The sequence below is a fragment of the Anolis carolinensis genome, chromosome 2 (genome assembly GCF_035594765.1).
Source record: "Anolis carolinensis isolate JA03-04 chromosome 2, rAnoCar3.1.pri, whole genome shotgun sequence".
Taxonomy (NCBI): Eukaryota; Metazoa; Chordata; class Lepidosauria; order Squamata; family Dactyloidae; genus Anolis; species Anolis carolinensis.
Window position 1 is genome coordinate 60,815,674 of NC_085842.1, and position 25,646 is coordinate 60,841,319.

At 39.7% G+C, this 25,646-nt stretch overlaps 1 protein-coding gene across 2 annotated transcripts; it reads left to right on the top strand.

The window, feature by feature from the left end:
- On the top strand, positions 1-24,339 carry xpc (XPC complex subunit, DNA damage recognition and repair factor). 2 transcript variants are annotated; one of them, XM_003217779.4, is made up of 16 exons: positions 1-207; positions 6,005-6,209; positions 7,633-7,736; positions 8,019-8,133; positions 9,060-9,144; positions 10,999-11,156; positions 11,405-11,522; positions 14,217-14,306; positions 15,810-16,775; positions 17,234-17,394; positions 18,266-18,347; positions 19,250-19,384; positions 20,325-20,494; positions 21,356-21,449; positions 21,849-21,938; positions 22,590-24,339. In XM_003217779.4, the coding sequence occupies exons 1-16, from the start codon at positions 126-128 to the stop codon at positions 22,815-22,817; spliced, it is 2,883 nt and encodes a 960-aa protein (XP_003217827.1). In that variant the 5' UTR covers positions 1-125; the 3' UTR covers positions 22,818-24,339. The 2 variants fall into 2 exon arrangements, with proteins under 2 accessions (XP_003217827.1, XP_008103517.1); XM_008105310.3 differs by lacking the exon at positions 14,217-14,306.
- Positions 24,340-25,646: the final 1,307 nt, after the last annotated feature.

The following is a 25,646-nucleotide window of genomic DNA, read 5'->3' on the forward strand; positions in this document are numbered from 1 at the left end:
CTTCTCCAGTTGCGCTGGCACGCCCCCTAGTGGCCAGTGGCGCTCTCTCTCTCTCTCTCTCTCTCCATTGTTTCCCCTGTTGGGCTCCTCATGCGGGAAGGAAGCTCCTGAAGGCGCCGCCGGCGATGAGCGACAGCAACAAGCGCAAGGGCCGCCCCTCGCTGCAGGGCGCCGGCAAGAGACCCCGGAGGGACGGGAAGCCAGGCGGTGAGACCCTAAAAGAACCAAGCGCTGGGATCCTGCATTAATCCCTGATGAAGGGAGGGAGAGAAGAGATACACAGAGCGTGCCTGCACTGTAGAGTGAATGCATGGCTCAATGCTATGGGATCAAGGGCGCTGTAGCTTTAAGAGGCTTTCGCCTTCTCTGCTGAAGAGTGCTGGTGCCTCACCCAACTGCAAGTTGCCATAGCAATCAAAGCAGAGTCGAAACGCATTCATTCTACAGCAGGCCTGGGCAAACTTGGGCCTTCCCTCCAGGTGTTTTGGACTTCAACTCCCCCCATTCCTCACAGCCTCAGGCCCTTTCCTTTTCCCCCTCAGCCGCTTAAGCTGCTTTAAACTACACTGCCATATAATCCAGTTCAAAACAGGTAATCTGGATTTTATCTGGCAGTGTAGGTGTGGCCTATGGCTCCTACACTGTCATATAATACAGATGATCGAAAAGATGATCCACATTATGTGCTTTGAATTGGACTATCTGAGTCTACACTGCCATATAATCCAATTCAAAGTAGACAATCTGGATTTTATCTGGCAGTGTGGATGGGACCTATGGCTCTTTCTACACTGTCATATAATACAGATTATCAGATCATGTAATCCACATCTGCTTTGGGGCCCTTTCTACACTGTCCTATATGTATCCTAGGATCCGATCCCAAGTTGTATGGCAGTGGAGACTCGTATAATTCAGGCCCCTTCCACACAACTGAATAATATCCCACATTGTCCGCTTTGAACTGGAATATATGGCAGTGTGGACTCAGATAACCCAGTTCAAAGCAGATATTGTGGATTATCTGCCTTGATATTCTGGGTTATATAGCTGCGTGGAAAGGCCCTAAGTGAAAGGTAACATGCAAGTGGGCTAGCATTGCTTTGCTCTTTAATCTCAGAAAGTGATCCAAGTGAAAAAGGAATTATAATAATAATAACTTTATTTTTGTATTCCGCCTCCATCTCCCCGAAGGGACTCAGGGCGGTTTACATGGGAACAAGTCTGATCAGACATAGATTAAAAACACAACTCAATAAAATTTAAAACAGCATCATAACAACAACATCAAACAACCAATAACTTAAACAGTAATAAATACTGAAACTCTTAGGATAGGAGCTTGTACAATAGAGTTTCAAGACAGGGCTGGTGAGAAAGTGCAGGAGCCAATAATAAATTGGGGCTAGAAGGGCAATGTAATTTAGAATGCTAAATCTGTAGGGTAGGGGATAATGATAAAGTGCAGGAGCTGATAGTAAGTTATAGTTGGAGGAGGGCATTGTCTGGTGAACTGTTTAATCGAAAGGCGCCTTTAAAACGTCTCACCCCAATTCAGGGATGTTTAATTTTATTATTATTTATGTATATCCATTATATTATTTTTATATTATTTTATGTATTTATTTTTATTTATTATTTTATGATATTCCTCTCAGCCACTAACTTTTCTGTTGTTGTTACTCTGAGAGTGTATCTATAACCATTAACAGCTTTTGACACTCTCTGGCCAGGATTCCATTGCATAACTCCGTATAAAACCGAATTAAAGGAAACAACAGAGATAGTCCATCCCCACCCTTTAAATGATTTTTGCTTCCTGTGGAATGGGCATTTATTAACCTTCCAGGATGAAATGCAGCCCTCCTTTTCCAGAATCTGTTTACCAAGAGACCCAGCAAAAGCATTTAATGTGTGAATGTCTTCAGCATCCCATGCTCTGCTGCCTTATGCAACAAGCACGTGAACAGAAGAGACTTTTGCTGAGTTGCTTCCAGCAACTACATAAGGAAAACTTGTTGTATAAGAAAAGGCTGTTAAGACTGAGCAAAATATTTCAGATGAGTGAAATAACAAAACGTTTCAGGGAATGAAAATAGATATTTTTTAAAAAGAACTTGATCAAGAAGAGAATAGACAACAGACAGTAGCCTTTGTTGAATAATTTTGGAGTGTGTTTTCATTTTTTTTAGTCATTTGAGGGCCTAAAGGGGCCTGATGCTACCTGAACTTTGAAGCTAAGTAGGGTCAATCCTGGTTACGACTTGGATGGGAAACTGCTAATGAATTCCAGGTGCTGTAGGCACTTTAAAAAACATGCTGAACATTTTACTTTCTAAACTGCTTTCAAGTACCTAAACATAGTAGATCTCTCGTGCTCTTGGAAATTAAGCAGTGAAATATTTGTATACCTTAACCCCAATGAATGCTAGGCTATATTTCAAAGAAAGGAACTGGCAAAACCATCTCTACACTGCCCCATATCCCAGGACCTGATGCAAGATTATCTGTTTTAAACTGGATTAAATGTTTCTCCACTGCCAGATAATCTGGGATAATCATATAATCTGGGATCAGACCTGGGATATAGGGGCATTGTGGAAGCCCCCCAAATCATCTTTGCCTAAGAAAACCCCATTAAATTTATGAGGTTGCCATTCGTCAATTGGTGACTTGGAGGCACATATAAACAAACTGCTTTTCCTTGAAAGATGGTACAAAAACTATTGTGAATTACAAAAAAATTTCATTCTTGGCGTAGGATTCTTGATTTCTTATCACTTGGTGGCTTGAAATGAAATGTGTCATTTTTCTCGACCAGAAGAAAGTTATATGATGTTCTCATTTACTTTATCTAAAAATAAGCTAGAAATAAAGATACACTATGGGGGAGTCCTGAATTTTTAGTTTCCAAGGTTCAGCAGCTTTCATCATCCCTTGTTAAACCTCTGAGCTGCTGAACTTGCTGACTAAAAGGTTGGCAGTTTGAATCCGCGGAGTGGGTGAGCTCCCGCTGTTAGCCCCAGCTTTTGCCAACCTAGCAGTTTGAAAACATGAAAATGTGAGTAGATCAATAGATACCGCTCTGATGGGAAGGTAATGGTGCTCTATGCAGTCATGCTGGCCACATGACCTAGGAGGTGTTTACGGACAACGGCGACTCTTCGGCTTAGAAATGGAGATGAGCACCAACCCCCAGAGTTGGACATGACTAGACTTAAGGTCAGGGGAAAATCTTTACCTTTATAATAATAATAACAACAACAACTTTATATTTGTATGCTGCCATCATCTCCCCGAAGGGACTCGGAGTGGCTCACATGGGGACAAGCCCAATCAGTCACAATTATTTTATTTATTATATTTATTACATCACTTCTACCCTGCCCTTCTCACCCATCAGGGGACTCAGGGCGGCTTACAATATAAACATATACATCAAAAAACAGTTTATATCAAATTTAAAAATCAATTAAGATTAAAAATTACAATAAAATTAAGAGCATACATTAAAAACATACATAATTATACATTTAAATATTCATTTAAGGCGCTTTTCATGTCCAGGTGGGGTCTGTCAATGAGTCATATATTCATATCTCATTTCTGCTGCTACTCATGCTCAAATGCCTGGTCCCATAACCACGTTTTCGTTATCTTTTGGAAAGATAGGAGGGAGGGAGCCTGTCTAATTTTGTTTGGGAGGGTAAGCCTTAGAAGGTCCCATCCTCATCAGGCCCTAGGATTAGAACTGATGTATAATCAAGTAGGAATACATGGGGTTGGCAGCAGATAGGGGGAAAAATCCTAAAATAAAAACAACTGTAAGGTGGGAGGGCGGATTTAAATATGAATAGGGGCCAGGTTATAAGGGCTTGTCTAATCAAAAGCATGATCAAAAATCCATGTTTTAATTGCTTACGGAAGACAGCGAGGGTCGGTGCTAACCTAATCTCCCTGGGGAGAGAATTCCAGAGCCAGGGAGCCACCACAGAGAAGGCCCCCTCCTGCATCCCCACTAACCACTCTTGCGAAGGGGCAGGAAGTGAGAGAAGAGCCTCTCCAGAAGATCTAAGAGATCACACAGGTTCATAGGTAGAGTTGAGGTCACGAAGATAGGCCGGTCCCGAATCGTTTAGGGCTTTCTAGGTAACAACCTGCACCTCGGGACTGGAAACTTAATGGCAGCCAGTGGAGCTGTTTAAACAGGGGAGTAGACCTCTCCCTGTAACTGGCTCCAGTTAACAATCTGGCTGCTGATCTTTGAACTAGTTGTAGTTTTCGAGCCGTCTTCAAAGGCAGCTCCATGTAGAGCGCATTGTAGTAATCCATTCTAGAGGTAACTAAGGCATGGACCACCCTGTTCAAGTCAGATGTCTCGAGATACGGTCGCAGCTGGCGCACAAGCTTTAATTGTGCAAAGGCCCTCCCAGCCACCGCCGACACCTGAGTATCAAGCGTCAGCGCTGAGTCTAGGAGGACCCCTAGACTGCGGACCTGTGCCTTCAGGGGGAATGTAACCCTGTCAAGCACAGGTTGCCACCCTATATCCTGATCGGTCACACAACTGACCAGGAGGACCTCTGTCATGTCAGGATTAAACTTCAGCTTATTAGCCCTCATCTAGTCCATAACAGGAGCCAGGCACTGGTCCAGGACCCAAGGGGCTTCCTTGGAGTTTGGTGGAAAAGAGTAGTAGAGTTGGGTGTCATCTGCGTAGAGATGGCACCACACTCCAAAACTCCGGATGACCTCGCCCAGCAGTTTCATGTAGATGTTGAATAGCATAGGAGATAGAATAGAACCTTGTGGGACCCCACAGGTCAAATGCCAGGGGTCCGAGCAGGTATCTCCCAGCTTCACCAACTGGGTACGATCCTCCAGGAAGGAACAGAGCCACTGCAAAGCAGTACCCCCAATACCCATTCCGGAGAGATGACCCAGAAGGATACCATGGTCGATGGTATCGAAAGCCGCTGAGATGTCCAAGAGAACCAACAGGGTCACACTCCCCCTATCAAGTTCCCTGCGGAGGTCATCCACCAAGGCGACCAAAGCCTTCTTGGTACTAATACTAGTAATAAATATTCATTAATTAAAATATTAAAATACATTTTTACAGTGCCTCAGAAATAGTTCTACATACGCTGACGTTTCCATATTTTGTTTCGTTTCAACCTAGAACTGAAATAAATTTAACAGGTATTGTTGCTACATGATATGCACTAGATATTCTGCCCTAAGAAAGAGAAAAATATGTTTCTTGTGGCACATAAATTGGCACTTGTTGGTGTACGTTGAATGTCTTATGTGCCTTAAGTGGTAACAAGGCCAATTAAATCCATCTCAGTTCCAGATTATGACACAATGTAAGAGTGCAGAGAGGCACTGGGTCATACAAGTTTCAAGCAGGAGGTCAGAAAATTCCTTTGTGGTTATTTAGTGCCTTCAAGTGCTTCAACAAATGGCACCCCTAAAGTGAATCTATCAATGGGTTTTCTTGGTAAGATTTATTCAGAAGAGGTTCACCATTGCTTTCCTCTGAGACTGAGAGTGTGTGACCAAGGCCAACTAATGGGTATATTATTATGGGGTTACTATTCTCATCCCATTTTTTCCTCAGGATTGAAACCCAAAACCCTGGTCTCCTGAAGACTGGGGCCTCCTCTATACTGGCATATAAAATCCAGATTATATGCTTTGAACTGGATTATGCGGCAGTGTAGACTCAGATAATCCAGTTCAAAGCAGATAATGTGGATTATCTGATTTGATAATCTGGATTTTATGGAAGTGTAGAAGAGACCTCAGTGTGTTGGAACAGGATTGGGTTTGGATGTGGATAACTATGGGGAAGAAAGAAACACATAGAAAAATTCAACGGCGATTAATATTTACATTGAGGTCCATTGCATGTTGGAATTACAGTGATTCAAACGGATCATCATTTTTTCTACAAATGTGTGATTTCTGTTTTCTCTACCTTCCCTCTCATTTGATACAGATGATTTTGAAGCTGAAAAACCCAAGAATGCAAAACGTTTGCCCAAGGCTTCCTCCGAAAAAAAGAAGAAAAGAGAACATGAAGAAAGCGTTTCTACCTCCTCCTCTTACAAAAATGCAGAGCAGAAAGCCAAAAAGCCCAGAATTAAAGAGGAGAATAGAACTGTAGAAAAACAAGGATCCTATAAGAAGGGAGAGAGATCAAGGTAAGGGATTGTATAGATCTGGTTTGCACATAACAAACAACAAACCCAAATTGCTCTGATTTTTTACACGTTGCACCAACAAGCTAAAGCTTAGTACTGTGTCTGGTTCCAAGAATCATAAACTGTTAGTGAATGAACTCCAGCTTTAGGTTCTGATTTGTTAGGAATGAGATAGGTCAGGAATCTTGGAGCTTTTATTTATTAATGACTTCGGTCATAGTTTGACTGCTTCTGCTGGTAAGTGGCTCCAAATAAGGGTGATAGGATAACATGCATTAATGCACTGCTTGTAAATCAGAGGTGGGCCATTACTGTATTTGTTCAATTCTAAGAAACATTTTTCCCTATATAAACATTTCTAAAATGGGGTGTGTCTTAGAATTGCAGGTGTATCTCATGTATTTTTGTTGGTCGTGGTAGTACTGAAATTGGAGTGCATCTTAGAATCAATGGTGTCTTATAATGGAAGAAATACAGTATAAGGGGGTCAGGGCTCAATTCCCCCCATCTCTCCCAGAGGACCCCCTACAAATACCCAAATGTCATGCCAAGTAAATGTACAGTTACACTTGTGGGTTTAAGTTGTGGATTTGATGAATATGTTTTCTTTTGGAATTTCTAAGCATAACGCTATGGTCAACTTCTGCTGACTGACAGAAGCTAGCCATAGAACTGCACTGGTGAACACTTCTTTAGACTTGTGTGTTTTCTCGGCTGTATGGCCATGTTCCAGAAGCTTTCTCTCTTGACGTTTTGCCCACATGTATGGCACATCAGAGGGGGGCAAAATGTCAGGAGATAATGCTTCTGGAATATAGCCATACAGCCCAGAAAACACACAACAACCCTTTGATTCCAGTCATGAAAGCCTTCAACAACACTTCTTTAGGCATTTGTTTGGCCTCAGGCATGAATCTGTAGTCAGCTTTCAGTAGAAGGTGTTTCCCGATCTAACCCCCCGCCCCCGCATACATTTTTTCATTCCCATTTTTTCTATCTTTGCTTCTGATCCTGCATTTCTAACCCCAGGGAATATGTGTGGTAAACTTATATATGGGAGGCTTATGATGCATCTACACTGTAAAATTGTTGCAGTTTGACATTACTTTATCTGTCATGGCTCAGTGCTATGGAATATTGGAAAATGTATTTTTGTGAGGTCTTTAGCCTTCTCTGCAAAAGAGAATTGGTACCTCACCAAACTACACATTCCAGGATTCCATAGCATTGAGCCATGACAGATAAAGTAATGTCAAACTGCTTTAATTCCACAGTGTAAATGCACCCATTCGCTCAAAGTGAAATGTAGCTTAATTGAAAGAAGCTAACTTGCAAACATGGACATGCCAGAGGACAAGTGTGGAATTAAGTGAGAGAAGTATTTTAATTGATGCCTGTTAATTTATTCTTGCATTTATTATAGTGGCTTGCAGAGCAGTCCTCAAAAGAAGGGTATAAAAAAAGAGTTCACCATCAAGAAGAAAGAGGAAGAGGAGGAAAGCGAAGATGAGTGGGAAGATGTTGAAGGTAATACATCTTTGGTTTCCTTCTTCATTGATTATGATTCTCTTTAATTAATTATTTAATTTAGTACAACAGTATTTGGGCTTTTTCTCTAAAATCTTCAGCAAACCAGATTTTATCCTATCTCATCTAGTTTTGTATTCTTTTTGTTTATCACTAAGTTAAGGTTCTCTATGCTTAAAAGTGTTTTTTTTAAATGTTATTTGATTTAAACTAACCAACCACACTGAAGAGCTTTTGGACATTATTTGAACCACAACATCAAGATATGCATTTTGTTTCCAGAACTTCATGAGCCTGAGATAGAGCTGCTGGAAAAGATTGCAGCGCCAACACTTCCCAAAGAAACAGTTGAAATCGAGATTGAGACTCCAGAACAGGCAAAGAAAAGAGAGAGAAGGTAAGTTGAGTCCCACAAGCTCAGTGTCCAAAGTTATCCAAAATGACTTAACCTTTGGATTTAATGCATAGATTTTAAAAACTAAAGATTGAAAATGCTCATTACCTTCAGAAAACGAAGCTTGATGATAGCTAAAGATGTAATTATCTTCAGAAAAATGAAGCAGTTCTTTGAAGATGTGAAAATGTGCCATTTTGAAGACTTTTTTTTTTTTGCTCTTCATGCTTTTGCCTTTAGAACAGCCACTGTGAACAGGATCATTTCCATCCTGGTATGCATATATGTTACTAGCTATTTTCATCAGCTAGTTACACTGTTTATTTATTTATTTATTTATTATTTACTCTATTTGTACCCTGCCTTTCTCTACCCTGAAGGGGACTCAAGGCGGCTTACATATGGCAATTATTCAGTGCCTTAAACACATACAAAATATAAGTTTAAAATAAATTGAGTTAAAAATAATACATAATAAACATTTAAAAACATTACATTCAGTATTAAAATCATGCCATCCAGAAATTGTCTAAGGCTGTTCCATTTACTTTTAGAAACCTATTGGGTTTTTTTTAACTACTTACATTTTTAAAAGCAACTGGATGGTCTATATTTTTCTTAAATTTGGCTACTAAATCCAGTGTTTTTTGCTCTTGGTTTTTAATTTATTAGTTACTAATTTCCATATTGCTCTTTTTGAAATAGTCCTGTCTTCTGATTTTTGTTATTTGATTAGATTGAATGTGTAGGTAGAAGTTAAATGTTTTTAAAACTTTTAAAAATCAGACAAACAGTATCACACACAGGGTATATAATCTCTGATAAACAGTGATATCCAAATTTGTTTTCTTGGTTTGGGCATCTATTCAGAGTCAAGTAATGTAGTTCCTGGATAGCACTCTTTTACATGTTTTCATGACATCTTCCAGAGAGAAGAGACAGACTGAGTTTGAGACTTACCTCCGTAGAATGATGAAACGTTTCAATAAGGAAGTCCGCGAAGATACACACAAGGTAAAATATAGGAAAGAGGTAGCAACTGTGAGGAGAAAAATTTGTATATGTCTCATGAGGTCTTCTTCCCTGACACAGAAGAACCTTGGAGGTGCAAATTCCTCCTCAGTTCAGGATTTTCAAGGTAAAATATAATGAAAGTATTAGTCAGAAATGGTTGTTCAGCCTCTGTTTAAATAACAGCAATAGAGAATCTGCTGTCTCTTAAGACAGTTTGTCAAACAGTTCTCTCTATTAGAGGAGGTAACATGGAAATTCAAGCAAGGCAGTACAGGTTAAGTATCTCTTATTGGAAATGTTTGGGACCAGAAATGTTTGGGATTTTTGATTTTTTTGGATTTTACATATACGTAATATCTTAGAGATATAATATTACATATATGGATTTAAAGCTAAACACAAAAATTATCTATGTTTCATAAACAGCTTGCACAAAGTCTGAAGGTAGTTTTATATGTACTATTTTAAATAATTTCATAGAATCATAGAGTTGGAAGAGACACCAAGGGCCACCAAGTTCTACTCCATTCTATCATGCAGGAAAATGCAATCGAAGCACCCCAGAGAGATGGCCATCCACCCTCTGCTTAAAAACCCTCAGGGAAGGAGATTCTGTCACACTCCAAGGCAGCATATTCCACTGTCGAACAGCTCTTATTGTCAGAAAGTTATTTCTAATGTTTGAGTGGAATCTTTTTTTCTGATATTTGAATCCATTGTTCTGTGTCCTAGTCCCCAGGATAGCAGAAAACAAACTTGTCCCCTCTTCAATGTGACATGCTTTCAAAAATGTTGTGAATGAAAAAAAAAGTCTGATTACAATGAAATATCAGAAAGTACAAGTGTCACTATGTCAGCTACCCATTTGAACAGTTTTAGATTTTGGAACATTTTGAATTGTCTTTTGAAATGATATGGGGACTATATACATCCTGAGTCATTGTACAAAAATGAAAGATGAGTTAGAGTTTTTTTTAAATGAACACATAATGTTATTTGGAAGATCTCTAACATAAGCTTTTATGAAATGTTGGTGTATCAGTAATCTATAGGGCTACACTTGTATTTATTTCTTTGTAAACATTATAGATAGTTGTTCCTTAAGTCAAAGTGCACACAGACTGGAAACACCAATATTTTAAATTCCAACACAAAAGGAGTTTCACCAATAAACTAACCAACCCATGTCATACCACACTTAAGTGAACAGTACTAGCATCACAGGAGCATCATGAATATGTTTGTTTCTTTGAGGTATTAGCCAAGTTCTTAAAATAATTTATTATATTCCAAATATAATTAAAAAGTTTGAATGTTTGGAATGTTGTTATCATCATCATCATCATCATCATCATCCTGCTTTGTCTCTCCTGAAGGAGACTCACAGCAGCTATGGATGAGAGTTGCAGCCTGCCCTCACATGTTCCAGCTAACAGTCTGCTTCTGAATCTCTTGGAGCATATCTGTGCTACTCAGTTATAGCTGTTTAGTCTCACTTTAACTATTGTGTTTGTGTCCTATGGAATGCTAGGATTAATAGCATGATTTAAAAAATTGGGAATTGTAGCATTATACCTCTTTATTGAAGAATTTGAAGTTGCTTGTCAAACTACCAATTTCAGGATTTTGTCAATTGAAGCCATGACAGTTAAAATGGCATCGAACTACATTGGTTTTTTTTAAAAATTATGAACCACTTTGCATCTCAGAAGAACTAATCTATCAGATCTGAAATATCGGCGCTTGGGCAGAGCTGTCCTTCTGGAAGATTAGATGAATTTGATCAGAATTTGAACTCTTGAGGTGTAAAAACAAATCTAAAGTGCACTATGTAATATATCCTTTTCCCAACAGGTTCACTTGCTGTGCCTCTTAGCAAATGGCTTCTATAGAAACAAGATCTGCTGTCAGTCAGATCTGCAAGCTATTGGTCTTTCCATCATCCCCACTCGCTTCACTAAAGTGCCTGAAGATCGTGTAGACCGTGTGTACCTCTCAAACCTTGTGAAGTGGTAAGGATATTTCTCCTCCTGTTTTCTCTTTAAACAAATAAACAAGCAAACAAACGAAAACTGGCACTATACTTTTATTTGTGACAAGTGAAGCAAAAATAGCTTTCGTAATGATAAGTTCTCAAGACATTTTAAAAATAATCATATAAAAATGGGTGAACTCCCTATTACTGCCCCAAATGATGAGGTCTGCTGTTAAGATGTCAGCTGAGCAAGCAGAACAATGAAATATAGTTTTGTTCTTCAAGGTTTGTTGCAACCTTCACTGTTAACAGTGATCTCTCGGATAATGAAGAAGGTTGGCAAGCTACCCTTGAGAGGCGTTTTGCTATCTATGCAGCACGAGATGAAGAAGAATTGGTACATGTAAGTGGCACAAGGCTTTTGGGGATAAGCAAGATCACTGTTGCACCAGCCATAAGGTGACGATGCAAGAAAGTTGGAAAGGTTCAAATAGCAGTAACAATCAACAGTCACTCATGTAGGAATTATTTGGTATCTGTACTAAGTGGAGTGCAACATAGACAATGCAATACATGAGCTAGTAGTATAAAATAGGAGAAAAATACGTAAGATGCTCTAGTAAGGTTAAAAGTAAAACTTAAGTTTATTCTGGCAGGAAATCCATCTTAGATTTAGAAAAGGAGATAGGCAATATAAGATTGCCTATAATGCCCACCCACACATGAGCTGACTCTCAACTATCCTGAGGCTAGAAGCCTCATTAATCCTTTCTTCTGAGACTAAGTGTGATTTTTGTGTGTCAGGAGCGACTTGAGAAATTGCATAAAACATTAACTAACTTTTGGAAGAAGAAAAAAGGTTTGAAAACATAAATCAAGGGAACTGAAGGGTGAAAAAAGGGTAGACATGCACTTTAGAAATCCCTGTCTCCCTAATTACTATATATAGCACATGCATTGATCCTTTTTTGTTCCCAACAACTTGTTCAGTGTAAAAAATCGAAGCACTTAAAGGGGGTGTCCTGTTTGGTATTTATGATGTCATGAATAATACATTTTGGAATTTATATGTATAGCTGTTCACCATTGCAGCAATCAGGAAGTATCCCTCCAAAAAGCTAGCTTAGAAGCTGGGCAGTCTCACCAACATTGGCGTTTTTGAAATGCTGAAGAGCAGGGTGGGAAGAAAAGAAACACCCAGTCTTCTGGCAGTGAGACACTGACAGGTAGTGCTGATGGGACTCCATTTCAGTGGGTGTGGCACATGTTGTTGCTGGAGGAAGGCTGGGTGCTTCTTCACGTACTACCCTGCTCCCAATCATCTTGGAAATGGAGCCCCCAGATGGCGTAGTGGACTAAGTGACTTGAAGGTTGGGTTGCTGACCTGAAAGCTGCCAGGTTCGAATCCCACCTGGTGTCAGGTCCCTGGCTGCTGGGCACCAATAACCTTACACAGAGGCCAGTCTCTATCTAATATCTTTATTAAAGAAATATATAAAATCAATAAAAACAAGTGAAGAATATAGTTCAGAAGCAGACCTTTCAAATGAGGTCAAATATAGTCCAAAAATGTATTGTCCAATAAATGATATTAGAGTTCAAAGTTTTAATCCACTTGACCGAAACACACACTTTGCCAAGCAATAGTGTGGGGAAATAACAGAGTCTTAGAGTCCAATGAAGCTTGACAACAAGGCTGGAAATAAACTTGATTCTTGACTAGGTCCGTGACTGGAGACAAGGCAAAACATGAAGCATGAAGCAGGGTCCGTGGTAAAACCGCAAGGCAGGGCAAGGCTTGAAGCTTGATCCGGGAAGCAAGGAACTGGGGTTACGAAGTCCACACACGATCTCTCTCCTGAAGGTGATCAATTGACTCCGCAAAGAATCCCTCACGCCAAACACCTATATTGGGTCTCGTTTTCCCGCCAACGGAACTCTTTCCCTAGAGAACGAGAAGCGAAACCCGACTCTGTCCAGATGTATGACTCCTTAGAATTTCCCAAGGGAAGCAGGCCTAATCAGCTTGATGTTTGGCAGCGATTCTCAGACTTCTCCGATTAGCTTCCCTAACTCCTCTGTCTCTAGAATAAGATTCCTTCCTGGGAAACGGAGGGAAGTGCTGCCCAAGGCCTGTTTGGCTGAATTCTTGAGGGCAAACATCAACATCCTGCAGGTGAAGGGACTCCGGCTCTTGCTGAACCGGCGAAAACCCCATGTTTTCCTCTTCGTCTGCCACAATAGTACTAGGAACAGGACTACAAGGCCCATGAGTCATCACACCTGGGGAGAGTGTGGATGAGCTCCCTCTATCAGCTCCAGCTCCATGCGGGGACATGAGAGAAGCCTCCCACAAGGATGGTAAAAACATCAAAACATCCGGGCGTCCCCTGGGCAACGTCCTTGCAGACGGCCAATTCTCTCACTCCAGAAGCAACTCGGGTTGCTCCTGACACGAAAAAAAAAAGCTTGGAAATCTCTACATTTGTGGTACTACCTTGTTACTGAGATGGGTTTGTGGGGTTTACATTAGGAGTCATAGCTAGAACGACAGAACTACATTTCCTGATGCAGGATCTCGACCATTGTTTTTATATCATGTGAAACAAGCCAGTATGTATTTGGTATGTTGTGCAACAAACATTCCACTTTTTTAAATGTTTACATGTATGAAATGAAAACCTAATTTTACCCATTTTAGCTATGCATGTCAGTGTTCCTACTGACATATTTGAAGATTTGTATTTTTTAAATGGCATCTTCATTCTTAGCAAGAAATATGCCTTCCAAAGGCCAGGCCATTCCAGTAGAGGAGTCTCTTAGACGCTGCCTGGCCTTAGAGTAACTGTGTCACTTGTGGCATGAGGAGAGATCTGAGTCTTAAATCTGCCACATTGGCAGTGGAGAAAAGTTCTCTACTGCTTTTTTGGTGAGGAATATGTATTACAAATAAAGTGTGCGGGAGGATTGGTCGGAGGGGACATTATTTGTATAACTTAGGGTTGTTGTATGTTTTCTGGGCTGTATGGCCATGTTCCAGAAGTATAACATACCTTCCAAATTGATTACTTTGGTCTTTTTTGGTCTTTTTTAATAGATATTTTTACTTATTTTGCGAGCACTGCAACTTCTGTGCCGGCTTGTATTGTCTGTACAGCCCATTCCTCTGAAAGAATCATTGGAGAAGGTAGGTTTGGCTGTCAAGGTGGAAATTCAACTTATATCTTTTTTATGCTCCATCTTTTTCCCCAGACTGCATCTCCTGTGATTACATTCCTCCAAGACCTGATTCTGAGTAAACATACCAACATTGTGCTCTAGGGCCATGTAGCGAGAAGATTATAGGTACTGGTCTCCAGAATTTTTTTATAGCCATGTGAGTCTCCAGCTGTAATATCTTTGACAAAGGAGGTACTGACTGAGGATTAACCTCTGTATGCAGATGTTTGATCATGGGTCTGCCTCCTTGTAACACCTCTCAGCCCAACTCCAAGAGGAGATTACTGGCTTGGTTGCTGTTCTGTGACCTTGTGCCTACATTTAGATTTAAAAAGGCAATGAGAATGATACTAAACAGGGAAACAGAAACAGTACAGTCCTATTCTCACTCCCCCAGAGTCAGTTGAAGAAAGAGAAAGCAAATCTGGAACCCTGCACTTTTCACAGACCAAAATAAAAATTATACCAAACCAATGGTGCAAGGAGGCACACTGTCTCTTACTGCTCTCTGGCAGAAAAAAACCCCAATATAAAATAAGAAATTGACCTCTATTTTAAAAAGGGCTTTCCTGATTATTCTTATTTTTCCTACCTAGCTGCATTTCTATTCTTTCCCATTCATGCTGGTAATATCCTCTTAGGCAAGTCCAGCATTTCTGTCACATTTCTCTCACATTTCTTGTCCTGGTCTTCCTATCCCCTTTTCCTCCAAGCCTGCCAAGTTCATTCTGCTCTTGCACTCTTTCTGATCCCTCTTCGCCATCTGCTTGCTCCTGCATCCACACCATCTAGCACTTTCCTGCCCCTGCCTCTTGTTCTTTTGCCCTCCCACTTCATTCTCCTAAACCCAATACATTCTTTGTTCTTCAAAACCTACCTTCATTTCCCCTCCCTGTGCTCTTTTTTCTTCTGCTCTAAACATTCACTGTCTTTTCAGTCTTTTTCCACATGCTCCTTGCCTCTCCATATCTTCTCTTCGTGCTCCTCACTTCTCTCACCTCTGCTATCTCCATCATCCTCTTCAACCCTCCCTTGACTATCCCTTCCCCTTTTCAAGTTCCCATTGCCTCCTGATACCTCACTCCCAACTTTTTCATTCCTCGATCTCTTCTTGCAAGCAGCACTCAGTGTTGGAAGCATGTTTTGCTTTCTTACTTTGACCTCAAGGGTTACCACGTCTTTCCCCCATACTCTAATGCCACTGTATGGTGGTAAGTAGTCAGGTAGAGCAACGCCAGTGATGGATACCCAATTCTGTTCCTTGTCTGTACATACTTCTCCTTAAAAACAAAGTCTACATGTCCGGTATCTGAATATGGGCCTCCAGACTCTTGCAAGTGGTTAAGAAGAGTGAATTGATGTAGCAGTTCAATTTTATTGGTTTATTTTTACGAGTCACTAACTTTTAACTCACTCTTCTCTTGACTGCTTAATTTTTTCAGCATCCAGTGCTCTTGTTTCTTTATTCCAGAGAAATTCTTCCTCTAAAAAGTGTGCTTCCGCTGCAGTTTCTACAAAATCGCGTGGTTCTGCCAAAAAGCCTAAGATTGCAGCCCCAAAATGCACAGGATCACACAAGACCAAGCAAGAAGCAGAACAAGAGAAGGTTTCACCAAGGAGCCAGAAAGAGGACAAGAAACCAAACACCTCAGAAACCAAAGGAACAGTAAATAAGTCACCAGTGCTTAGTGGTACTCAGAAAGGAAATGAATCTGCCCACCATGAGAGCAACTTGAGGGAAAAGGAAGGCTTAGGAAAGCCCAAAAATGACCGCCAACGAAAGGTGGCCTCGAAAGTGTCGTATAAAGAGGAAAGTGGAAGCGATGAAGATAGCGACTCTGAATTTTCTGTTTCAGAGGAAGAGGAGGAGGATAGCAGTGTGTCTGATGAAGATTTTGAAACTCCCAGGAGGAAGCAGAAATCATCATTAGGAGTCTGTAAAGCAAAAGGCACTTTTGAGCACAGGAAGAGATCTGGGCCTTTGGTGTCAAAAGGATCCAGGAATTCAAAGACAGTTGATGCCCCAACGCAGAAAACAGCCAGCCCATGTTCTTCAAACTCAGTAAAGAAAAGGAATAAAATAATTTCTAGTGATGAAAAAGGTGAGAGTGATGGGGGAGAACAAGTGACATATAAACTGAGAGGCACAGACCAGTGGGCGGAGGTTTTTTTGGAACGGGAAGATCGTTGGGTGTGTGTGGACTGTGTCCATGGCACAGTTGGCCAGCCTTCACTGTGCTTCAAGTATGCCACAAAGCCAGTGTGCTACATCATTGGCATCGACAACACCGGGTATGTCAAAGATATAACGCAGAGGTATGACCCAGCATGGATGACCACAACAAGAAAAACTCGAGTGGACCCCCAGTGGTGGGAAGATACCTTAGAACCATACAGGACCCCTCTTGTGGAAAGAGAGAAGAAAGAAGATAGAGAGGTAAATAAAAATCAATATAATTATTATTCTCATGGCTAGAGTTAGGTCTGGGTAGATTCAGTAGCTTCACCTGTTCTATACTTTTGGATTCCCAGGCTGCAAAAATACCATATGCACATGCACATCTCTATGTGTGTAAAAATGGAGATCATGGGTGAAGCATATTCTGAATGTGTGTGACTAGGCTTCATTGAATAAACTTAATTTTGGATTTTGAAAGGGCAAGAGAGAATTGAGACAAAGTTAGGGAACTTACTGGTTCCTCAGGCCATTTTTCATCCTTTATTGCCTGCAGTCAAAAGGCCTTTTGTGATGTGATGCCTTCATGCCTCTTTTTGAACAAGTGACCATATGCAGGATCGTCCTGATCTTGCTTTTAGTCTATGTTTCCATAAAATTAAATATACATTTGTGTGAGATACTTGTCCAAAGCTTGCCATTAATGGTGTGATTTCTAGTTTATAGTTAAACATCAAGATCAGCCCCTGCCAACATCCATAGGAGAATACAAGAACCACCCACTTTATGCTCTGAAGAGGCATCTTCTTAAATATGAAGCCATCTATCCTGAAACCGCTGCTATCTTAGGATATTGCCGAGGGGAAGCAGTGTACTCCAGGTGAGGCATGCTGTAAAATGTGTCCCCATTTGGTATTGTTCTGTGAACAGTTAATAGATATTTTCCATCTCCAGTGTTTTCAGAAAATCTAAAAATATTTAAGTAGCACTTCATGTTTCCATTAGCTGCGATAATCATGCACCAGATTTGGGCAGCCAAGATTTCTCAGTGGTTTTTAATTCCACCCCATCCTGATTCCCAAACTGACTCTAGCTGGTGCCGCTACCTCTGAGCCAGAGCATCTTATGTGGCCAAACTCAAAATCTGTGTGTCTCTATGTACTATTAACATGAATTCATAATAAATATGTTCGTTAGATCCAGGGTTTATATTTTCTAAAAGGGAGCTTTTGATTATGAGGTATGAATTCAGCATCTTGATTTATGACTCTTACGACTGGAATTATTCCTGAACGCAATGCCTGGAAAACTGCCTGAGGGGCAGAGGATTCTTGTTGGTTGGAGGTTGGGATTTGTGTACCCTCACCCTGCATAGGACTTTTTCCCTTTCACCATGAGAAAAAATAAAACAGTTTATGTAAAAGTAAATCTTTGAAGATTTGCTCACTCTGTTGATATATTACTGGTTGCCTTGGAACAGAATTATGGAAATTTTAAATACTAAGTATATTTTCTTTAAATAATGGTGTTAATGATATGCACACTGTTAATAACACATTACAGTGTGCCATCTTGATTGGTCCTATCTAGGGTAGACCCACTGAAAGAATTCTTGAATGGTGAGTCAACGTGTAAATAAATCTTATTAATTTTATGGGTCAGTTTTAGTTTAAACTGACTTTAATTTTTAGGCTTGTATTACTGTGTACATTGATAATAGAACTTAAAATGGTGGCTATGACTTTTTTCAGAGATTGTATTCATACGCTTCACTCCAAGGACACCTGGCTGAAGCAAGCTCGAGTGGTGAGGATTGGAGAATTGCCATACAAGGTAAGGTGATAATAGTTGTATCTGGGAGATGCATCTCTCATCTCTCATTTAACAACACTATAAGGTAACTGCACTTGAAGCTTCATAAACCGAAAAACATTAGAACAGCTCTGTTGAATCAAACCAAAGGCCTGTCTAGTCCAGCCAAGCAGATGTGTCTGGGAAGCCTACAAGAAGGTTGCTCCCCAGCTGCTACTATTTAAAGAGACATAACCTCTGACCATGAAACTCTAATATCATCAGGATTTAGTTAAGGCTCAAGATAGCCTTAACTAAATGGGTGACTGTGGGGACCTGAGATCAGGGGTTCCTCTCATTCAGATTAATAGCACTCATTACTCTGGATCTCTAGAATGCATTAGTTTTGGAGCCTAACTTTCCAAATGGTTGTGGATGTTGCAAAGCTAGAATATCTGAATGACTTGTATAGCCTGTTGAAGACATCAGTATGATGACAGATGTAGCAACAGGTGCTTCTTCCTTCTACTGCAGGGAGGAGCACTTTCATTCATTCGGTAGCCATTCCATCTAATTTTTTTGGCAATTTTGGGTCAGAAACAAAACTACCAGTGGGTTTTTGCTTTTTACTTCCCGGTTCCAATGGAATAGCTGAAGGTTTGTTTTCTTTGAGGGTATGGTTAAGAGTAGAAGTAGGGGGAAACTGTATAAATATGAACTGCGGGTCCTGGAGGTCTTCAGGAGCAGTGGTTCGCTATTTTGCTATTTTAGAGTGGGTTGTTTAACAGAAAACTTTTGTGATGATGGTATGGACTTATGGAAAACAGAGCAAACCTGGAGGATTGAATTAAATGTAGCTCGTAAGCCAGACTTTGCTGACCCATCACATTAATGCATGCAAAGGAAATAGGTGAGGGCATTGGACTCTTTTGTGTTTTGCGCAGATGGTCAAAGGTTACTCAAACCACGCAAGGAAAGCACGAATGGCAGAACCTGCAAACCGGGATAAAAAGGATTTGCCGCTTTTTGGTCTCTGGCAAACAGAAGAGTACCAGCCCCCTATAGCTGTGGATGGAAGGGTAAGGAGGAGAAAAGCTCATGGCAGACAAGCTTTAGTAGATTCCAATGTTCATCATTTGTATTGATTGTTGACAAGGACAGATTTCAGGATAGGCTGTCCTAAGTACCCTGTTGGCACAGCAACACAACACTTCAGAAAAATAATAACATGGTACCTGAATTTATACAAATATAAATGCATCTCTCAGTGAGATATATGTATGTGTGTTAGAGAGAAAGAGAGAGGGGGGGGGGGAGGGAGGGAGGGATTGATTTTCCCATGGTACCTTAAGGAATATTTATCCAGTTACAACAGATGTGATTCTGCATCCAGATATACAAAGTAGTTTCGGCAGTATTCCGCTACCATCATTGATTATTTTTTCATATCAGAACCTATGGAATTTATGTTATCCTAAGAATATATTCCATTAAAGTGTGGGCTGTAATCACTGAATTTCTCAGATCCTAAAATTTAACCATTTTGGAAATTAAGAATCTTGTTGGACTCTGTGGGTTGTATCTACTGGTATCTCAACTCCACTAGTGAAACACACCTTCCCACCTCACATCTTTGTGGACTTTCATGGAGCCACTAGAGCAAATCTAGAATATCCATTGAGGAATGTAGGTAGAATGTGAACCCAGCTTTTTGGCTGAACTCTATGTGCTATCAAAAATCAATTTGAATCTAATAAAAATATTGTCTTTTGAAAAATAATACATTAAAATATGAATCTTTTTGGAACTATAATGTTTTAATCATTGAGTGTCAAAATATTTCTTAAAACTTATATTGTATTCAAATTTTCTCAAACTGAAACATTCTTGGAAGGTTATAGTACCACTATTTTCCCATTTATCATATTTGAGTGGTACTATATGTGTGTTTGGCATTTCAACAAGAGCCAATTTCTGCTTAAAAGTAATCTAACAATGCTTCCCCCCCCCTTCTTTCAGGTTCCCCGGAACGAATTTGGGAATGTGTACCTCTTCCAACCCAAGATGTTGCCAATAGGCTGTGTGCAGTTAAAGCTTCCTAATCTCAACAGAGTGGCACGCAAACTGGATATTGACTGTGTTCAAGCAGTTACTGGTTTCGATTTTCATGGTGGCTACTCACACCCAGTGTAGGTCACCCAGACTTACTTTCTGTTTTTATGAAGAAAAATGCCATCCTGCTCATTGGTCCTGATGATTTTTTGGTTACTGGGGAGAGTATGTCATAGGAATATTTATCGTACAGGGCTACTCACATACTGAACCTAGAGAATTTTAAAGTAATTTCTTCTTGTTACTTATTGTGGTGTTGCTGTTACTCATTGCAGTGTTTAAATGTTATGCTCTTTACTTTTTTACCATTATTGAGTTTATAAGAGAATGGATACAGTTTGAAAACTCCCTGCCAAAATGTCTTAAAATACCTTTAATAGAAGCAAAGATGCAGTGTAACTTCAGTCCCCCTCATTGCATTACTTTTGAATTTTAAGTTCATAGTGACTTCCTGTAAGAGGTCCCCTTGTTACCTCCAAAACTTCTACCATACTTAGTCGACAGAGAGAGTACTGTTGGCTCAGGTACCTTTGCTACTTTCCATGACTGAAACAGAATGGGAATACTAGGCAGCTGTTACTTTTTCTTTTTTTTACCATTCACCCAGAAGTGGATGAAAACTGCTCCCATCCTGTTCCCTACCTTGGTGTCCCTATATCCCTAGCATTCAGACAGTGAGCATCAGGTCTAGATAAATCAATGAAGACCCCTTCATAGAAGAAATGGGAAGTTTATTGTCATCATGTTTATATCCCATCTTTCAGCCTCTCGTGAATATCCCATCCCTCATGTATTCTATGTTTACCTGGAAGCACTGGTGTTTATAAGCATTTACACAAAGACATAAACAGCTTTGGATTGCTACTTGTCTTCCTATATGAGACACAACTTTTGCAGCTGAGCTCAATTATAATAGGTTATTGTGTTCTTCTCACCAGCACGGAAGGTTATGTCATCTGCGAAGAGTATAAAGAGGTGCTTGTCGCAGCCTGGGAAAATGAAGAGGCAGAGAGAGAAAAGAAGGAGAAGGAGGTAAGAAGGCCTTCAAGACTGAGGTGATAGTCTCTTTTTTTCCAGTGGTAGTGGCAATATGACAAAGCCAGAAAGCCAATTTAAATAAAGAACTGGTTAGTAGGACAGTGAGTCCTTGATACCTGTGTGGGTTTGGTTCCAGGACTATGTATGGATAACAGAAATGTGAATACTCAAGCTCCAAAGCTTGAAGACATCTACTTCTTCAGCTCAAGTTAAAAAAAATACTTCAAATGTTTAACCCATCCTAGATTTTCCCAAAGACTTTGATAAACCCTTTTCTTCTTTGTTCTTGCTAGTAGGGTTCTTCCTATTGTATGGCATTTTTTGGACAACAAAACATTTGTTTTCTGTGTGTCCTTCAATTTCTAACTCTTAACTACTGACTTTTCAAAACAGAAGCGAGAGAAGAGGGTGCTGGGAAACTGGAAACTGCTGGTAAAAGGCCTTCTGATCAGAGAGAGACTGAAAGCGCGCTATTCTATTAAGGTATCAAATGCCTGGTATATATCTGCATTTTTACTGTCCCAAGGTTATTTCAGCCATAATGGAGCCTGAATTCAGTTTCTGATGAAAAACAAAGTGTGTGTTAAATATCAGAATGACTTTAAAATACAGTATGGTCACCCAAATACACATAATTTATGCCAGGGATGAAGGAATGTGACCTTCCACATGCTGTTATATTGCAACTTCTATCATCCATGGCCTTTGTGGTCTTTTCCAAATTTATATAATTCACTTCCCTGGGAGAAAGATATAAACTTTAAAAATATAAGGCAAACAGATGAATGCCACATCAATCAGTATAATGCTTTGAATAATTTCAGAATATGTCAAGTGGAGATGGGGAAGCTAGTTATTTTTGCCTGCAAACTGCACAGAATAATAGAAGTGTTGCTGCCCTCCTAGCTCATCACAAACTGGAGAAAATTGCCTAAATCAGCTATTTTTAAAAATTTAAACTACTGGAGGGTTTTTGTTATTTGTTGTTTTCTACTAGTGTGGTCCACACTAGTAGGGGGTGGAAGCTTGTCTCTGGCCCCAGTATATTTTTTTTCTTGCAGGGCAAAGAAATTCCCATTACAGAGGGAGTTCCTTTGCAGCATCAGTTTGTCATTTCATCTTCTTCTCTTTCAGAATGAGGCAGCAGGAGTTGTGGTGGAAAGAGGGGCTGGATTCTCTTCTGATGATGATGAAGAAGAAAAAGGAGGTCCAAGCTCAGAGACACCGGCTGAAGATATGGCTATTTCCTGGCCCCAAAACCGACAAGTGGAGGAACAGAATAAGGGATCAAAAACAACAAGAAAGAGTCGAAGACAGAAAAAAGGAGAAGCCAAGCATTTGTTTCCCTTTGAGAAGCTGTGAGGAGAAGGAGCCTTATACTGGTTATTTGTTGTGTCAAGCTAAAAAAAACAACAACTTGGGTTTCTTTCAGACTAGATTGTAAATAGATTTTCCAGCCTGAATAGGAAAGAATGTATATTTGAAAGATTTGTTGGAAGTGGTTTCTAGTAATGTGTGTGTATGTATATATGAATGATAGTGCCTAATTATATGTAAAAATAATGTTGGGAAAATAAATCAGGGAGTTGACAAAATATTTCCAAGTCTAGGCCATAAAACACTGACTTTACTCCAATGGAGAATTGTCTTCAAGAGCTCAGGAATAAACATATAGGCCTTTCTTTCTCTGTATCTGTCAGGTTGTTGAGAGGGGAGGTGTTAAATGTTTTTGTTTTTTGGTGTGAACATTATCATGTGAAAACATGTATAGGTCTTCCTTCATTGTGTCTGTGGAGTTATCAGGAATAGATTTGTTAAATGTTAATTATGTTTTTGAAGAATGCTTGTTATGGATGATGGTTCTTCTTGGACATTCTCATGTGAAAATCATTTGAATATTAGTCTTCCACCATTGCTAAATTAGTTCCATCACTGTTAGTCATCACCCTCTCACTCTCCATCATTGTGCCCTTATTTTTAAAAAGTGGTTTGCATGGCATCTACAGCAAGGTTTAATCTATGTTATGAGCAGTCAAGCAGTGCCTTTGTATGTCATAAGAATTAGAATGCTTATTGATGTCTTCCTCAATTTAGGAGCCTCCACAGTTTGGACTGCAGCTCCAAGTGTCCTTGATCAATGACCATTCAACCAGGGGCTGATAGAAGTTGAAGTCCAAACCATCTGAAGGACTCCAGGCTGCTTCACTGGGTTCAGAAAACAGGGCGCTAACCAGAAGCAGAGTGCAATCCACTGGGACGTTCTCCTGCACAAACTCCATAAATATATATGGGAAATGTGCAAAGCACTTGATTATATTATTACTCATTTTCCCCACACATACATACAAATCAATTCATTAGAATTTGAGAAATGTGAACTTTTTTGTTACTGAAAATGTTTATATGACAAATCTATCAAAATTATCAAACTTCGGATTTCTTTTCAAGGATGGCTCTTTAGGTTTAAGTCTTCCTTTGATTCCCAGCTCCCTTATTCCATAGACATGTACGCACTGCTTTATCTTTCTTCCAGGCCATATTTACTGTACAACCGAAGTGATTTTCACTACTGTAAATTCATGCAATGTGCATGGGGCATAATAGGAAAAATAATTGATGCTTGTAATTTGTCATTACAGACATATTGTAAGTTACAGTTTTTGTTTCTTGTAATTAGATTGGTGTGATTCTTATACATTTTTTGCAACATCTGTTTTAACACAACTTTTATGGGTGAAAAATAGTCTTATTGGCCTAGATTTGTAGGGAATTGCAACCTCCCTATTTGATGTGACTGCAGCTCGGTTTAGCACTTAAAATATATTTAGAAGAAAAATATTTTTATACTGAATCCTCAGCAAAAAAATAAACATTTAATAACTGATCATTTCTATTTATTGTATGCTACAGCAGTACTATTCACACCTCTTTAGAGCACACCATTGTAGGCACCATACATTTTAAATTATAGACAAAACTCTTATCAGAAGATATAGCTACGGTGAGAGCTCTTTTTGAAGCCACATCTCCCAGTATTACAGAAGCATAACCATATCCTATTCCTTCAAGTGGACTACAAATATACTCAAGCAATAGATTATTAGTTAAGCCAAAGTAAATCCTTCATGAAATCAGAGTTGGAAAAGGCCTCATGGGCTATTGAGTCCCACCCCCTGCTCAGTGCAAGGTTTAGCTAAAGCATCCCCAGGAAGAAGAAAAAAGAACCCAGTATTTCTTGAGAATGTGTGCTTCTAGCAGTATCCATATTGGGAAGAAATCTATAAAGATAGTGTTAATTAATTTATATATATATATATATATATATATATATATATATATATAGACACACACACACACCCATGGGAAGTGGCATATACATGGGTGGACCTTAATGCTTCTGAAATGGAGATGGTTCATATTGTAGCATAGCCTTTATCCACAGGGGTGGAGCAACTTCAGAAGACTCAGAGACCCATGACTCCCTCCTATTCCAAGACTGCCCCTGTAACTAGATTTGAGCTTCACTAACATTTCATGTTGGTGACATATATTTTAGACATGCATCATTTCATGACGGAGTATTTCAGTTCTATGAATCCAGAAGTAAGCCAACTCCTTATAAGACATGCAGATGCATACATAAATTGCAGTAACACAATGTATGGGAACAACATATTTCACAAAACCTTTCATTTATATTTTTTAAAATACATGATTTATTGCTTATTTTACATACTCAGGAGGTTTCTTATTACATTCACATGACACACACTGCAGCTGACACACTAACATCACGATACTTTGGAAAGCTCTAATCTAGGTAGTGATGGTAATGGAAAAGTGAGATCTCTTTTGGATGTTCTGGATTCTGGATCTGTTCTGTGGTTCAGAAAGCATCTCGCAGGCAGTTTAGGTAACACCAAGATTGTGTTGTACCCTTGGCCTTGTATCATTTTGGAGGGTACCCCGTGTCATCATAGGCTATCACTTGTGGGTGAATATTGTTGTCTTCCAAGAGTAGAGTCTAGGTGGTTGGTCCATAAGTGGCTAAGTGCAGTTGCTACTGGACAATCTGGATTTTTTTCTGTCCTCTCCAAGAATGTATTTTACACATTATTCTAAAGCCAAGAATGTGATTCCATTTTTAAACTTGAGTTCAATATTAATACTTAATCAATAGAAACGAATAAA